Source organism: Bubalus bubalis, chromosome 16 (genome assembly GCF_019923935.1).
Source record: "Bubalus bubalis isolate 160015118507 breed Murrah chromosome 16, NDDB_SH_1, whole genome shotgun sequence".
In the NCBI taxonomy this organism is placed as follows: Eukaryota; Metazoa; Chordata; class Mammalia; order Artiodactyla; family Bovidae; genus Bubalus; species Bubalus bubalis.
The window spans coordinates 60,678,483-60,695,605 of NC_059172.1; the positions used below are offsets into that span (position 1 = coordinate 60,678,483).

The following is a 17,123-nucleotide window of genomic DNA, read 5'->3' on the forward strand; positions in this document are numbered from 1 at the left end:
CGAAGGAGAGGAAAGCAGACAGACCCTGAGACAGGGCAGCGCGGGAGGAGCCATGCCATCCCAGTTTGTACAAAGGCTTTATTCTGCGAGTGACGATGCTGGGCTTGTGTCCCCCCTGCCCCACCAGCTCCAAACTCCTTTCTCCCCTAGGCCCGGCTGGCAGACCTAGGGACCTTTAACTGAGGGGCAGCTTCTTGATGAGAACAGATGAAACGCACTTGGCTGTGAGCAAAAAGTGGAAAACATCTCTAAGACCAGACAAGGGCCCCCCTGCTTCTGGTGTCAGGAAAAAAAGGAACCTGATTTAGAACGGAGAGTTCTAGATGCAGGCTATGACCCTGCCACTCACCAGCTGTGGGATCAGGACAAGTTATAATCTAAGAACGTTCCAACCCAGCAGCTCAGAATATCGGCTCCTGAGGGGAGGGGTCTGTCTGCTCCCTTCTCACTATATTCCCAAGGTTTATGATAATAACTGCCAATTACCGGATGAACACTTATGCTGAAGCGATAAACGGACAAATATCTGCTTCACACATCCTGTGTGCTCAGTCGCTTCAGTCGTGTCTGACTCTTTGAGACCCCGTGGACTGTAGCCCGCCAGGCCCCTCTGTCCATGGGATTCTCCAGGCAAGAATACTGGAGTGGGTTGACATGCCCTCCTCCAGGGGCATCTTCCTGACCCAGAGATTGAACCTGCATCTCCTGCACTGCAAGCAGATTCTTTATCCACTGAGCCACCCAGGAAGCCTGCTTCACATACCGTACCAAGGGTCAAATGCCGTTTGTGTATTTAATGCTATTTTTTAAACGAAAACTCATCAGGTAAGTATGTCATGAGGTGGGTATGAGCCTCTCAAATATGCATAAAAGTGCCACATAAGTGAGGCTGACGGGTAATGCACTCTCTTTACCATCCCCAGACAGAAACCTCAGTTCCTCCCCACCCAGGAAAAGGCAGAAAAGGCAAAGCACATTTAAAAAAAGGGGGGACACTTCAAGCCAGAGACAACTGAATTAACTTTATTCTCTTCTAACTGCAGATTCAAGGTATACAACTGAACATTGCTATTTTTCTTATGAGACTTATAAATAAAAATACAAAAAATGTTCACTACAAAAAAATCTACTGTTAGTAGGATGTAAAAAATATTCTCTTTGCTATAGAAGGCACAAACTTCACTTAGTGACACATGGAGAGAGAGAAAAAAACCTGCAGCAGTAAATTCATTTTTTTTTCTTTTTTCCTTTTTCTTTTTAAATCTCGTCAGAAACACTGAAATTACAAAGAAACGCGTCCATCTACACGAAACGAAGGCAGATGCGGCAAGCTGCAACCAGGACCGCACAAGTTCGGGTGAACTGCTTCGGGCTTAGAACAGATAGGGGCCGGCAAGCACAACGTGGGGGTGCAGGGCTGGGTGGGGCCGGGGCGGGGCAAGAAGGGGAGAGTGAGAGAGAGAGTAAGACAAACAGAAGTGAGAGGGGAGGGAAGAGAAAAGGGACGGAGGGAGTGAGGGGAGAGAAGTGGGGAGAGAGGAGAGGGAGGGAGAAAGGGAGAGAGAGATTTGTACAAAAAGTAACCAGTAAAATTGAAGAAACAAAATTGGGCAACCTCCTAAAGTAGGCTAAGAGGAGGTGCTGAGGTAGACATGAACTAGAACATCAATTAATTAAAAACACTACTCTGTAATACAGCGCGATCCGACTGGCACTTGTGCCGTCATGACAGAAGACAAGCCACACACACACAAAAACAAACAAGTAACAAAACAAAACAAAATACCCAAACCAAAAGGCTGAGTTCTGCTTGGTCCAGCAGGGCAGCAGAGCCCACAGTGCTATCATTTACATACATATATATATATATTTATCTTTATATATATGGGTCGGATGTCATGGTGCACCACCACGGCGTCTTAACCTTACAAAGATCATGCATAACACTATGTGAACAACTCCTATGACACACCCCAGGAGGCCGGTACCCTGTCTGCAAAGTGGGATGCCAAGGGCTCAGGGAGGCAGGGCTGTGGGGCCTGAAGGCCCTCTGCCCCCAGCCCTCTTCCCCTGACCCAGCTCCCCTGGTCTGTCTTGCACACCTTCTCCTGGCTGGCTGTGCCTTTCCGCTCCACCCAGCAGCCCCACCGTATAGGCCTGGTCTGGCCTTTTCCCCTCCTACTGAAATATCAGGTTAAGTGCCACCAACGAAGCTCCAAGATGGAGGGAAAAAAGACGGGAGGGGGAAACTGATTTGACATAGGCCTAGGAAAAAACGAACACAGGCTGCTCGCTTTCCACTTTTCTGTCTTAACGTCCAGTGCCCCCAGCTTTTGCCCTCTTGGGGTTTGCAGGGAATTGGCCACCAATCTCCCCCAGCACCCCCCAGAGTCAGAAGGCTGCCCCCCACCACTGTTCAGTCCCCTGTAAGAAGGTGAGCCAGTCAGCTCTGTCCCTCCAAGGCCTTGACACCCCAGCAGCCAGATGTACCAACAGCATCCAGAAGGGTACCATACACTTGTGAAAAATTGCAGCAGTTTTTTTTTTTTTTCCTTTTTTTTTTCTTTTCTACACGTGGAAAAACTGTTCAGGCACAAAGATTAAACAAGCCCGCGTTGCATCCCTGGATTGTACTGAATCACTGGGTCCCCCAGCCTCCCTCCCCACCCCTACACCCCACATCTCCCTTCCCCGTATTCGTGGCCTCCTCCAAAGCAGCCCAAAGCAGCAATGATATTTACTATTTTATATCTCTCTCTTGCTATATATATATCTCTCTATATATTTGTCTATCCTATATACACATAGGACTTTAATGCTTTGAATGAGTGAAGGAGTGAACAGGGAAAGAGCGGATGAGTGAGGGGGGAAATGTCACCAAAAGCATTAAGGGGGCACAGTTCTAGGAGCTGAACACAGAAAAGGGACTGTTAGTCAACTTGGACTTCCCAGACTGGACAAGCTCACTGTGCTGGATAAGGCAGTAGCAAGTCAGGTTGTCAGCAGTACCACAGCCAGAGGCAAGGGGTGGCCAAGGAGCCAGGTGGCAAAGAAGAGGCAAGTAAGAACACTGGGGTCTCACCTGGGCAAAGAGCGGCCTCCGCCCTCCTCGTCTCCTTAGCCCTCTTTGTGCAGACACGTCTAAAGCCTCCAGATCACCTCTGACCTTCACCTTGGCCATCAGGCCCGACCACCTTGGCAAGGTCAGAATCATTTTGTCTTTGTGAGCAGGAAGCTGGGGCAAGAGGCATGCTGGAGTCTCTTCAGGAGTCTGGGGCTTTGTGGGAGAGGAGGGGAGAGCCAGGTACAGAGATCTCCCCGCTCAGCATCCTTCAGAGACCCCACACCCAAACCCTCTCTCTCCCCATCTCTCGACCAGGATCCCTCTGGGATGATGGGGGCTGGCAGGGGCTGATTAAGTACCATCCAGCGCTGCAACACCAGATTACGACAATACTGCATGACTGAACACACAACCGCACACAAGCACGCGCACGCACACGCATGTACAAAGGGACATTTTGGTGGCGGTGGTGGTGAAATTTTTTGTCTTTTTTTCTTTTTCCTATTCACATTACAAAAGGAAAAGGGCAAGGTCTGGTAGAACTGATGAAGGAACTAACAAATATTACAAAAATATTACAATTTGTAAATATTAGCTCAACCCTCTCAGCTTTTATGAACAGGGGAGGAGACCCAGGCTGTGTAGGAAGGGTAGGGGGAGGGGGAGAGGGGCCAGCTGGGCCTATGGAATAGTTTGATTTTTTTTTTCCCTTCCCCACCTAAGGTGAATGATATCTTGCTGTTCAAACACTGTTTTCTGGGATTTATAGATCCCCTGAGGGCCAGCCTGTCCCCGCTTCTTCCAGGACTGGGGGAGGCTGCAATAGTGCACAAAGATTTCTTACGGACTGCCCCTCCCCCAGCGATTCCACTCTTTTCACATTATAAACACGACAACTGTTCTAGTTACATATTTCAAGTTTAACTTTTTTTCCTTTCCAAAGCACTAAATCATTATTATAGTTGCAAAACAGCATCCTCCCTACGTTATCACCCCCAGTCAACGGTCTAGTGACACAGTCCTCCCAATCCATATCCCCCCAACACACCACTTTTAAGGCCTTCAGATTTGGTGGGCGAGATTGCAGGGGAGAACAGAAGGGATGGGGCCCAGGAACAGAGGGTGGTCAGAGCAGCACGCACCCCTCCGACTTCCCTGTATGCCTCACAACCCTTCTCCCCCAAACCACTTCCCTAAACCTCTTTTTAAAATCTAAAGATAAAAACGCAGCCACAATTTTCTCAGAGAGAGAAAGGAAAGAAGAAAAAAAAAAAAAAAACCCACAAACAACTCTTACAAATAAAGCATGAGATGAAACGGAAGACCCGTCCCAAAGCAAACACAAATATTGCAAATGTGCTTTCCAAAAATTCAGGGGGCGGGGAGGCTGGGGAGAAGTGGGGGACGCAGAGCAGCAGGATGGGAGGTGTGTAGGGGAACAAAAGAACTGGACAAACGTAAGAGGTAGCTTTGAGAAAAACAACACCCCCGCCCCATTGCAACAACTCACGGGCCGTCTCGTCCCCAACCAGCCCTGCAAAGAGACCAGAGGCCAGTTTTGGCAGTGATAATGCACACGGAGGTGGGGCCACACGCGTGAAAAAGGATTTGAAGAACACAGGCCCCCAGACCTGGAGGACCCAGCAAACTGTAAGAAAGGTGGGATTCGCTCCAGAGCATTCTAGGCCTGGGGACGTCATGCCTGGTCGGAGCCAGCTGTGGTCCTGCGGTGCCCCCGGCGGGCACCCACCTCCTGCCCCGGCCTCCCATTCAGATCCTGAGTACTCAGCTCCTTCTGCACAGCTCCCTCCATCTGGGAGGCTCGTCCGAGGGGATGGGGAGGGCCTTGGCCAGCTGAAGTCTATTAAACCAGCTATTAATTTACACAAGAAACTGAAAAGAACACTCTCCCCCATTCCTCCAACCCCCAACCAAAACAGAGATACAGGGGTCAACAAAGCTCATGAGGTCACAAAAAACTGAGGTAATTCAAGTACAATGTGCTAACAGGTGAACAGAGGACAAAGAACAGAAGCAAAACGGAACACAAGGCAAAGCGCTTTCAACGCCTCCTCTCGGTGGCCTGGGGGCCCCTGGGAGTCAGGAATTCTGCACAGCCCTCTGGACCTGGGTCTCCCCGCAGAGAGCACCAGGCCTGGGGGGGTCCCATGAGTTACAAGGGTCCCCAGCACGGCTCCCCAACTCCCTCCCAGGGCAGGGGTCCCCCCCTCCAGGTGTAGGGCACCTCTGGAGAAGGACATCACATCCCTCCACGGGCCACGAGCCCTTTCATGGACGGAACCCTCCTCCTAGGGGCTGTGTTTGTTTGGTGCGACAGGATGTATTTAGTTGTTAAATTTTTCCATTTTGGAAGCAAAAGCAGCTCAGCAGGAGTCTTGCTCAGGATGGCTGGACTGGGATGGGCTATTCCACTGAATTTGTCTGCATTTTTTCAGAAAGCAAAAGGGTGCAAGTTGGGTGGGGGGGGCTCTCTAGTCAGACCCAGCTTCCCCATCAGGGAGCCGGAGGAGGCAGGAGACACTCCGATCCATGGGGGGTTGGGAGGACAGGAATCAAGGGGAGCCGGGGAGCAGGCAAGAGCCCCGAGGCTCCTAAAAGATTGTGAAGGGACACCCAGGTGTGGCAGGGGTGGCGGAGGAAGCAAGCAACAGATGAACTGAGCAGTGGGAAGGGCGGGAGGGCTCCTCCCCACCCCAGTGTGCCCCCCAGCAAATGAGAGCTGCCATTGTGAGTGTCAACCAGTGACCCAGCCCAGCCCCCACCTCTGCAGGCCCCCCTTGCACACCCCCACCCATCCCTCAGCCCCCCACCTTCTGAGGAGTCAGTGAGGGGACGGCAGGCAGGGATGGTCTGACTCTGACCAGAGGGCCCCACAGCCCTTTCCTAGTTTCTAATTCCGGACACAAAAGAAGGATCTGGGTGGAGGGAAGAGAGAAACATCCCACCATCTGAGCTCGACAAACACCCCCCTCCACCCCCACCCAAAAAGAGCAGGCCGACGACCCCCAGGCAGAAAAGGAGGGACGGAGGCCTGGGTGGAGGGGCTGGGCCAGGCATCCGGGTCACTTGGAGCCCCAGACAGAACCAGAGCCAGACAGCTCCGAGACTTCCTTTTCCTCCTTTCTCTTTTTCCTTTCTGCTTTTTTTCGTTTGCTTTTTGTTTTTTGCTGTGTGTGTGTGTGTGTGTGTGTGTGTTTTCTGCCCTGCACGGTCCTCCTGGACTCCACCCAGCTCCATCGCTCCTCCTCCTGCTCCTCGCTCCCCCGCCGCGGACTCAGGCCGGCCTCACACGTAGCACAGATAGAGGTACGTCTTCTCTATCCTCCAGTCGGGCGGGATCTCCTCGGGCTTGTGGCCCTTCATGTGCTTCTGCATGGAGGACAGGCTGGGGCAGTACTCGCTGCAGATGGTGCACTGGTAGGGCGACGCGCCGTTGTGCGTTCGCAGGTGCTTGATCATGGCCGAGTAGTCCCGGGAGCGCTGGTGGCACAGCTTACACTCGAAGGGCTTCTCACCTGTGCGGGGAGAGGGGTCAGGAGAAGCCAGGGGAGAGGGAGGGGGCTGTGGGGACCCCCACTCAGGCTGGAGACGCTCAGTCCCTCTGGGCCAGCACTCTTCCACGGGTGCGACTGCAACCCTACGTTCTTTTTCTTTTTAATTGAAGTGTAGTTAATTTACAATGGTGTGTTAGTTTCCGGTATATTACATTCTTAATCTTGTTCACCATAGCTAATGTATTGTGTGTGTGTGTGTGTGTGTGTGTGTGTGCAAAAGTCACTCAGTCGTGTCCGACTCTTTGCAACCCCATGGACTATACAGTCCATGGATTTCTCCAGGCCAGAATACAGGAGGGGGTAGTCTTTCCTTTCTCCAGGGGATCTTCCCAACCCAGTCTCCTGTGCTGCAGGCAGATTCTTTACCAGCTGAGTCACAAGGGAAGTCTTGGGTATTGGGACCCTGCAGGAACTTTTTGGCCAACCCAATAAATAACCACACAGAGGTAGTGGTCATGTGTGGGCCAGCTCCAGCCCCTGGACTTACTCTTAACTCTCTCTAGCGTGTGGACTCTCTCCTTCCTGAGAGAGGAAACAGAAATCTAGAAAAGTGCCCTCGAAGCCTCTAAAGTCCTTAGGGATGGCTCTTTAGCACACAGCTCCTTCTAGGGGAGCAAGGGGATAGAGTTCTTTCAGGGCTACAGATGGTGGGGAGCAGGGGGTGGTAAGAGTGAGAGAACCCCAGTCTGGCAAGCATGCTACCCCTGGGTACCTCCTCCTCTAAGACTCGAAGAATCTGCCCTGGACCCTGCTTTCCCTCTCGAGCTAGAATGGGGGAGGGATGGAGACCCTGGGAGCCTGTGGCCCACGTCCTAGCTGTGACCACCCACCCTTCTGTTACAGTCCCCTGGAGCTGAGCAGAGGACGCAGCAGAACCTTGTTTCGATACAGTAATTAACTGGCCAGCCATCTCGCTATCGATACTCCTCCGTGCAGAGGCCCCTGCAAATAATGAAGTAATGAACAGCCAAAGTGATCTAACTATTGACCGGCTATTTACGATAGTCAGTGCCAATGCATTTAATGATCCACCTGCCAGGTCACATCTCCCACAAGGGGCTAAGGAAGCCCCTGAGGCTCTGCAAAATCCTGGCGGTCATTCCAGTTGTCAGCAATGACCACCCCATCCTCTCCGTGTGGCCCAACGCAGACCTGAGACAATACATATCCTGTGCTTACTGCCCCCTCCATCCACCTCCCCTCCCAGGAATTCACACCCTCCCCACCAGTGCCAGGGGAATCGCCTCTCCCTTCTAACTCTGCTCAGGCAGCTATTTCCCCTGATCAGGGGAGGCTTTCTGTTTGGCTACATTCCACTGCCTTCCACCACTTCTTATCCTCAAAGGAAGTCCTTCTGAATATCTACCTCCAACCCAGCAGTGTGCTGGTGGTAAGTGTTTAACAACAGGCTCTCCACAAAGCCCTGATTTTGTAGCATTTGCAGATGGTCATGCCGTGAATGAAGAAGGAAATGGCACCCCACTCCAGTATTCTTGCCTGGAGAATCCCATGGACGGAGGAGCCTGGGGGGCTACAGTCCACGGGGTCGCAAAGAGTTGGACACGACTGAGCGACTTCACTCACTCGCTCCATCATGCCGATTTTAAGCAAACAAGGTGATAACAATGAACAAGGAGGTGGGGGGCAGTGCTGGAAAAACGTGTGAATGGTGGCTCTGCCAGGCAGGCTGGGGCCGGGTCCAGCTTCCCCTGCTCCCAGCTCTGGCTGTGCTGGACATCGGGACCACTTCCACCTGTTCTGTCCTCAGGCCCTAAGAAAACAGTTGCTCACATTCACGTAAAAAAGAAGGGGAAGGCCCTTTGAAATGGTAAAACATTATACACATGGAGGGGTTAGTAAAAACATCGGCTTTTCTAATCTTTCAACTCAGTCGAACATACGATTTTTCCCAACCCTCATTGTAAATCCTAACTTAATGTCCCCTAGGGTCTTATTCTAACCCTCAAGTCACATGAAATCATCCTAGCCTTCATTTTCAGCTAATCGGGCCAAGTGAACCCTAATTAAGGATTCATGAATGGACATCATCTGCGAGCTATTGGTGTGGCTGCTCTGGGCTGCTGGAAAGTGTGATCGATTAGCGATGTCTGCCTCGCCCTCTCCAGGAGGTAGTGGCACTCAGGTCGCCATACTAAGCCTTAAGAGGAGCCGTTCCTCCCTGGTTCAGCCTGGGACCATCCTCGCCTGGGCCTCTCTGGGGAGCCACCTGCCCCGCCCCCAGCCCGGAGCCGGCTGTTTGTCCCGGGTACCTGTATGCACGCGGTAGTGCGTCTCCAGCTGGTGCTTGAGGCTGAACTTCTTGCCGCAGCCGTTGCACTCGTAGGGTTTCTCGCCCGTGTGGATGCGCTTGTGGCTCTTGAGTGTGCTCTCATCCCGGAAGCAGCTGCCACAGAACTCACACTCGTACGGGTGGTCGCCTGTGGGGACAAGGGGCTGCATCAGGCCCTCGCCTCGGCCCGCCCTCTCCTTAGGGCACATGAGGGCAGGATCAGAGCACCAGAAGGACGAGGCTGCTTGTCCTCACCACCTGCAGACAGGACCGAGGAGCCCCCCGCCGTCGGCCCCTTAGCATTAATGGGGAGCACACACGGCCCCATGGTCATCCATGCCTCGAGGGCTAGTCCCGGGAAAAGAGAGCCCATCTAAGTCAGGGAGGACAGAGCCCCCAGAAAGCAGGCGCCCTGGGGGCAGAGCAGACCCAGGGGCTTCGAGACCCTGCTCCCAGCTTCCTTTCTTCTAGGTCAAGGCTGAAAGCCATTCCAGCCTGACTCCACTACCCTCAAAAAATCCCTCCAATGTTCTCAGTGGCTCTGCTCTTTCCCTCCTCCACAGTTTCATGCATTTGTTCTTTCTGTATGATACTCTCTTCTTAACAAACTCCTAGTCACCCATCAAAACCCACGTCACGTGTCACGACGGTTCAGAAGTTTCCCTTTAGCGCCACCTCCCATCACCCCAGCCCAGGCAAATTGAGTCACTTTCTCCTCTATCTCCGGAGAGAAGAAATGTCCAGCATTCTATCCCTTTTGTAGTAACAGTACAATTTTCATGGCGCTAATTAAAATGGCCCACACTGAGTGCTCACCACTGTGCTGAGAACCTCACACAGATCGTATCACATAATCACTTCAACAACCTTACAAGAAAGACAGTATCATTCTCATTTTACAGATGAGAAACATGAGATCTTTAAAGACACTTAAACAGGGTCCCTAAGGTCAAAGAACTGGTAAGGAGCCGAGTTGGGATCCAGATCCAGTTCCGGGGTCTGGACACTCATGTCGGTCAGCAGACTAATGCCTGACATGCCATGTTGTATCTGTTGTGACACCCCCTGTGCCCGTAGAACAGAAGCACCACAAGGGCCAGAAGGAAGCCTCGCTCATCCCTGTGGCCTCAGTACGTAGCACAGAGTCAAATCCAATCAAGGTGCTCACAAAATGTCAGTACGTGAAGCTGGGGGACAACGGCCTTTCCCTTTCCCTGGCCTGGCATCTATGCCCATCAGCATCCTGTTTGTAATGCACCTTGAAGTCCCCTACTGGGTCAGAGGCTGGGGCGTGGGGATTAAGTATCCTTCCTTTTGTACCCAAAGTGGGGGCTTCGGTGGCGGGGTGGGGTGGGGGGGGGATGAAAGGTGAAGACTTCAGCTACTTATTTATTACAGGAGTGAAGGCACAGACAATAAAGATAGATTGATCACCCCAGACTTTGTTCATGAATATTTAAATATCGCTGATTCGTCTTGTCACTGTAATTACAATTTCTCTGGGTTGCATCTCCAACAACCACAGTTTATGGTAAAGAATGGCCACTGTATTTCACTTGTCCCTCTGCAGATGTGCGAGGCTGCCAACCGTGTAATGTCCTCTGCATTTCATACATTTTCTTCAGCCGCTGAAGGTTTAAGTCATCCACAATGACCTACGTTTTTTCATTATCCCCATGTCAAACTGCGCTCGTGCCTGGGCATAAATTGTCCTTCTCGTTATAGACTTGCATGCCTGCGCCTTCACTTCCTCTTTAAAATGATATTTTACTCTCTTCTCTCTCTCTCCCCTCCTCAGGCCTCTAACCAAACCTCCCCATTCTCGAAGGCAGGCCTCCGCACCCACATATATTCTCATCTCTTCTGATGGCTCTGAAGGGTTTTTAAGGCTCTGTGGGGAGAGAACGCTGGGGTCCGCTGGTTGGCGGGCTCTCTCACGGGAGGAAGACTTGCAAGATGCTCCAAGGGTGTAGAGGGGTGGGTGGGAACACTTCCATTGAGACATCGGATGGAAGAAGCTCAAAGAGGAGAGCTATCCTTCCACGCCAGTCCCCACCACCCTAGGGGCCCTGCCCTGGGCTCAGAGGAGAGGACCCCACGTGCAGATCTGGGGATGAGCAGGGGTCTGGGTTCCCGGCATCTGCCTGCCCTCTCGCTGCGGGGCTGTGCAGACTGCCCGGTCCCCCAGCCCCCAGCCTCATCCAGTCCCAGGGGAGATGAGGCCCAGGCAGACCCTGGTCCTAATTAGTTGTGTGTCTAAGAGACTGAGGGGTGATCTGCGTGTGCCTGGCCCCACACACCACTGTGTGTGTGTAGGTGTCTGCGCTCACCGCCGTCTGACATCCAACCCCACCCGCCTTAGTGAATCGGCAACGATTACGACTTTAATCAAGGATTCAGTATCCTCATTAAGATATAAATAAATAAATAAGGCAGGGCCCACGTGAGACTTCAGCCGGAGCCGGTAATTAAAACGTACATCGGCAGCCACTCGGCAGGTGGGTGGGGGGCACTGCCGTCTGTCTGCATCTTCCCCCCTCCAGAGGGGGCCCGGAGAGTTTAAAAAACAAAGGGTTAAGGCAGAGAGGTTGGTTTGATCAGACTTTTATGAATTTAATCATGAAGTGGATCACATTAAATGAGTTTAAATAGGAAATCTCTAGAGGCAGTCCAGGGAAAGGAATAAAAAATTTAGGAAGGAAAAAAAACACAGCAACGCACCAACACACACACACCAACACACACACACACACGCACGGATTTTGAAGCACCTGGCCCAAAATCCTCACCCTGAGAGTTAATCGTGTCAGTGTTGCCATAATGTACACAAAACTGGCTGCAGAACTCAAAATCCAATTTGTGGTATGTTGATTAACTCTGTAGCCTCTTTAATGAGCTTGACATTAAGTGCAGGACAAACGAGACTAATTAGAGCCCCCTACGGCCTGCCCAGTGCACCTGTGACCCCAGTGATCCGTCCTCACCTGGTTGGTTTCCCTGGCACCGGCCAAGCCCAATGTCCTCTTCCCCACCCCAGCCCCATCCCATCAGCCCCTCAGCCACCCCTCCAACACAGCTGAGAGTTTATTATATGATGAGCCATGTGAATCAGGGATCCATCAATGCCAACAGCGCGGCTGGACTAACCTACCAAACACAGCTGCTGATGCTAAACACCCGGCCCCAGCAGCAAATGGGCCAAGAACAACGGAATATTAATGAGGCATTGTGTGGGGGTGTGCTCGGCCTGTGAGGGCTGTGTGCACAGGCCCTGGCTGGTGTGAAATTGATGGGTGTGGGTCTGTGTGTGTACAAGCAGCGCACACGCTCCATGTTTCCTAGATTAAGCAAGTACTTCTCCCAGCGATGTCTGGAAACAGTCCCTCCCAATGGATCCGAGCCATGACTGACCCAGGGAACCGTGACATTTCGGTATCTGAGCTCTGAGAAGACAGCATGGGCAGAGCAGGGCGACCCTGGGTGGGATCATCTCAGGCAGCATGCTCAGAAGTGGCCAAAGGGGGACTTCCCTGATGGTCCAGTGGTTAAGAATCCTCCTGCCAATGCAGGGGACACGGGTTCGATCCCTGCTCTGGGAAGACCCCACATGCCACAGGGCATTTAAGCCCATGCACCACGACGGAGCCCACGTGCCGTGGAGCCCATGCTCTGCAAAGAGAGGGCCCACTGCGATGAGAAGCCATGACTAGAGAGCAGCCCCCACTTGCTGTGACTAGAGAAAGGCCTATGTGCAGCAACCATGGCCAAAAATTAACAAATAAAAAGTAATAAAAAAGAAGTGTCTGAAAGGTAACTGGCCATCTTCGATAAGCCAAGCTTAGGGACCCAGCGGGGCAGGTCCTGACAGAAGGTGCTGATAACTGCCGGGGATGCTTAGGCGGTCACTGCAGAGAAAGTTCTTGCCAGCATTCTCTCCTCCTTTGGCCTTCTTGTCGGACCTTACCCTCTGGGACCCCTCCTCGTCCTAAGCCAGCAAATCTGAGAAGTTCTAAGCAAATCTGGTGATGCTAAGGCAACATGCTCTCCTGAACAGAATGGCATCCAGAAATAAGAGCCTGGGAGGCTCCTCGGTGAGGACGCCTACTGCCAGCAGGACAGGCCAGGTTGTGATGAATAACCACCTCTCCCATATTCAGCAAAGCCTGCCACTTAATCCTGGGGCTGTGACAAGACCCAAGAGTGAGGAAAGGGTCCTGCCAAGTCTGTCATGAGGCATACAGAGTTTTTTATACCCTCTCCAGCAGCCAGGAGAACACACCCTGTTACACCCCCCAGAAAGAGAATCTGCCTCTCTATCTCCCCGGCCCCATCATCCACCTCTCATCCCAAACCCAGGACAGAATACACACAAGCAGAGACACATGCAGACTTAGAAACGGGCAATCCTTTATCAACATACAGTCAGAGAAAGGGAGGCTTTAAGTCACCTGTGACATTGTTGCGGGGTAGGGGATGATGCAAGTAAGCCAATGCCCCTTGGGTCTCAGAAGCAAGCACCCCACCCCCTACCCCTGACTCATAGCTACTCTCCTCCCCCAGCATCAGTGACTGGCTGAGCATGGCTCACAATTTATACACCTGCACTGTCTCCCCTAAGCAGGGTAAGGCCCGATGTGAACATGTGCTTCTGTTAACTGGTAAGCAGGACCACTTCCACCACATTCCCTTAAGAGCCCAAGGCTGACCTCAGAAACATATGTGCACAGTGTGTGTACATATGTGTGTATGCTGTGTGTGTGCAGAGTGTGAAGTGTGTGCACAGCATGTGTGCACAATGTGTGTGTACAGTATGTGTGTACACAGTGTGCGCATGCACAATGTGTGTGTGTGCATGTGTGTGCAGTGTATGTGCCTGCACAAGGCATGTGAGCACAATATGTGTGCATGGTATGTATATGTATGTCCATACAGTGTGTGTGTGTGTGTGTGTGTGTGGAGTAGGACCAGTGGTGGGAAACAGAGACCAAGCAGGCAGATTTTTCTCAAAATTCATTTCAGGTCCACCTGCATCAGAATCTTTGGGAATACTTATTAACCATGTTGAGTCTTAGATCCCACCATGCCCACTAAATGGAAGTTTCTGGGGTGGGGGGGACCCATGAGCCTACATTTCTAATGAGAGCCATCTCTGTTGGGCACAGAGATATGGAGAACTAAACGTCCCCAAGGTGGGATGGGATAAGAACTGTCCACACTGGCCTGTACCTCAGAGGCCCCTGCACGCCAGACCTTTGAGCAGAGAAGGGCCGAGGGCTCCCCCACTGGAGAGACTCCGCCCACCTGCCCGCCCGTGGCCAGCCTACCTGTGTGTGAGCGCAGGTGGCGTTTCAGGGCGGTGTGGCTGGGGAAGGTGCGGTTGCACTCGCTGCAGATGTAGCTGCGCACGCCCGCGTGGACCTCCATGTGCTGCTGGAGCGCGCTCTGTGCCTGGAAACGCTTTCCGCACAGCAGACAGAAGACAGCCATGTCCGTGCCTGCGGGAAACGGGGCAGAGCCTCAGCTGGGCTGGAGCACGAGCGAGCGTCAGGACAGCACCCCCGGCCCCACGCTCAGCAGCAAACCCAGAGGCAGCGCGGGCCACGCGATGCTGATGGAGCCCCCAGTACACGGCTCCACCGGTGGACAAAATCCACTCACTTCCCATCCTCATGAAACCTAAAGTCTAGTGGGAGAAACAGAGATATTAATCAAAAACATCATGGCAGCAAATGACTCTGCAATTGTCTGGAGTGCTGTGTCAAAGGCAGGGTACCAAGAAGCCATCTATCAGAGGGACTTTTCAAGCCTGGGCAGGAGATGGGGTGTCCGGGGGCCTCTGTGAGGAACCACAATAGCGAAGATGAAAGCCATCATTGGAAGGTAACACTTAAAACATCCCATCTGCAAAATGGGACCTCTGCAGCCTCACCCTTCAGCTAAGGAAAAGGAGACACAGAGAGATTGAGTAATTTGTCCAAAGTAGCGGAGTTCACAAGCAAACAGGGCTGGGATTCAAGCCCAGGCAGCCTGGATCTGACCCTCCCCTGATGCTACAGACCCGATTCTCTTAACCACATCTCCACTCATGAATGCACACATCCTAAGGGTCCGTTCTTTGAACAAATGCTATTTTAGTATCTACTACAAGTAGGACTCTCTTTTTGGCCCTGGGGGTGTAGCCATGGAAAACTGTACAAAGTGCCTGCCCTCATCACAGATGATTCCCAGCACACTGAGGACATGGGGACAGCATTCTAGGAAGAAAAAATATTATCTGTGAACTGGAGAGAAACATGGCCGGTAGAAGGATCAGACAGAACAGTGCAGCTAGGGAGGCAGAGAAAAAACAGGCAGGGAGTCAAAGAAGTGGGCTGGGCCAGCTTGTAAGGCGTCTTGAAAATCATGGTTAGAACTTTAGGCTTCATCCCAAGACCAACGTGCAACTGTCATGGGATTTTTTTAAAAGATTTTTTTGATGTGAACCATTTTTAAAGTCTTTATTGGTTACAATATTGCTTCTGTTTTATGTTTTGATATTTTGGCCATGAGGCGTGTGGGATCTTAAGATTCCCAATCAGGGATTGAACTCATACTCTCTGCATTGGAAAACAAAGTCTTAACCACTGGGCCATCAGGGAAGTCCTCTGTCAAGAGATTTTAAGCTAATGAGGGACATGAGATTTTCATTTAACTCTGGTTGTTTCCTGTGCTGATCAGAAGTAGAGGTAGCTAGCCCAAGAAATCCTACACAGTTGTTCTTGCTGTTTAGTCGCTAGGTCGTGTCTGACTGCAACTCCATGGACCGTAGCCCACCAGGCTCCTCTGTCCATGGAATCTCCCAGGCAAGAATCCTGGAGTAGGCTGCCATTTCCTTCTCCAGGGGATCTTCCTGACCCAAGGATCAAACCAACATCTCCTGCATTGGCAGGCAGATTCTTTACCACTGAGCCACCAGGAAAGCCCTACAAAGACAGGCTGCTCTTTTCTGTTCGTCAACCCTCTTTCCGGTACTGCTGTGGAGCCATGGCTTTCCAGGGATCAGCACCTAAGGAGGAAGCATCTAAGCCCTCCATCTGAGTCCCAGCTGGTCTTGGGCACTTTGGCCACTATTTTGGGTTCCATTTTCCTGAGCATGTCAGCTCTCCCTGGAAGCTCCCAGTCTGCTCACCTCTCTTTGCTGGCATCTGGGCTTGATCACTTGTGCTCAGCCCAGCACTGCCTCCCCACCCCCTGTGTAAAGGACACAAGCAGGAAAGAGGCTGAGGCACAGCACCTGTCAGTCCAGAGTGGAAGATGGGGCAGAGCTTGGCTGCTTCAAGTCAAGGTCTGCTTGGTGTGGCATCAGGGAGCTCCCAGTGGGAATGGGGGGCGGTACAAGAAAGATAGCACGGACAGCCTGCTATCTCACAGGTCTATCAGTGGAGACAGCAAACGGGGGGTCTCTTTTGGCTGCCTCAGTCCCATTCATGGCTGGGTCTGCGATGGACTAGCAGGAATGCAAGGACACCTTCTCATTTCCCCACGTCCCCACCCCTCAAGGCCCTTGTAGCCATGCTCCATCCCACCCATGGGCATCACCTGCACCCAGGTCCAGGGAAGGCTGGGCAGGGGACATGAGTACCAGCCAGGGCACGAACTTCCTCCTGGCCTCAAAGAGCAGAGGGTAAGGGAACAGCTATAGGCCTTGCTAGGCGCTTTATTTATGCCATCATCTCATTTAAAACTTGCAACAGTACCCGGCAGGATGCTCACGCCCCTTTTCACAAATGGCAAAACAGAGTGGTTAAATAACTTGCCTGAGATCACACAGTCAGAAAGAAGAGGAGCTGGGATTTACAAATGCCTCAGTTTGTCTGATTTCAGAAACCACAGAGTTGGGTTAATGTCTCCCTATCTGCCTGGGCTTCTCTGGGAAGAGGCACAGTGATGACATAGTGAACCAATTCCAACCCAGCTGGCTCAGGAGCCCCCGTGCATCCAAGGTCCACCCTAGAAACGGACAGCCCAGGCCAGGAGGAGCGCCCTAGTAGACATCACGAGGTAGGGCTCTCTGAAGCCTTCCAACCCCTCTGGGAGCCAGCAAGGCCTCTGCAAGAAGAACTGAGGTGCTCCATTTGATTGAGGGGAGCACAGTGAGAGAAGTGGTCTGCCCAGCAGACGCAGACAAGGGTTGACAGTGAATCCTCAAAGTCCA

General features: G+C 52.1%; 1 protein-coding gene across 3 annotated transcripts in view; it reads right to left on the minus strand.

The window, feature by feature from the left end:
• Nucleotides 1-1,002: 1,002 nt before the first annotated feature.
• ZBTB16 (zinc finger and BTB domain containing 16) overlaps nucleotides 1,003-17,123 on the minus strand; it is a 208,293-nt gene continuing 192,172 nt past the window's right edge. For all 3 annotated transcript variants that reach the window (XM_025266867.3, XM_025266865.3, XM_025266866.3), the window contains exons 5-7: nucleotides 14,254-14,424; nucleotides 8,910-9,077; nucleotides 1,003-6,600 (exon numbers count right to left, since the gene is read on the minus strand). In XM_025266867.3, the coding sequence (XP_025122652.3) occupies nucleotides 6,371-6,600; nucleotides 8,910-9,077; nucleotides 14,254-14,424 (569 nt within the window). In that variant the 3' untranslated portion in view covers nucleotides 1,003-6,370. The remainder of the gene's footprint in view (nucleotides 6,601-8,909; nucleotides 9,078-14,253; nucleotides 14,425-17,123) is intronic.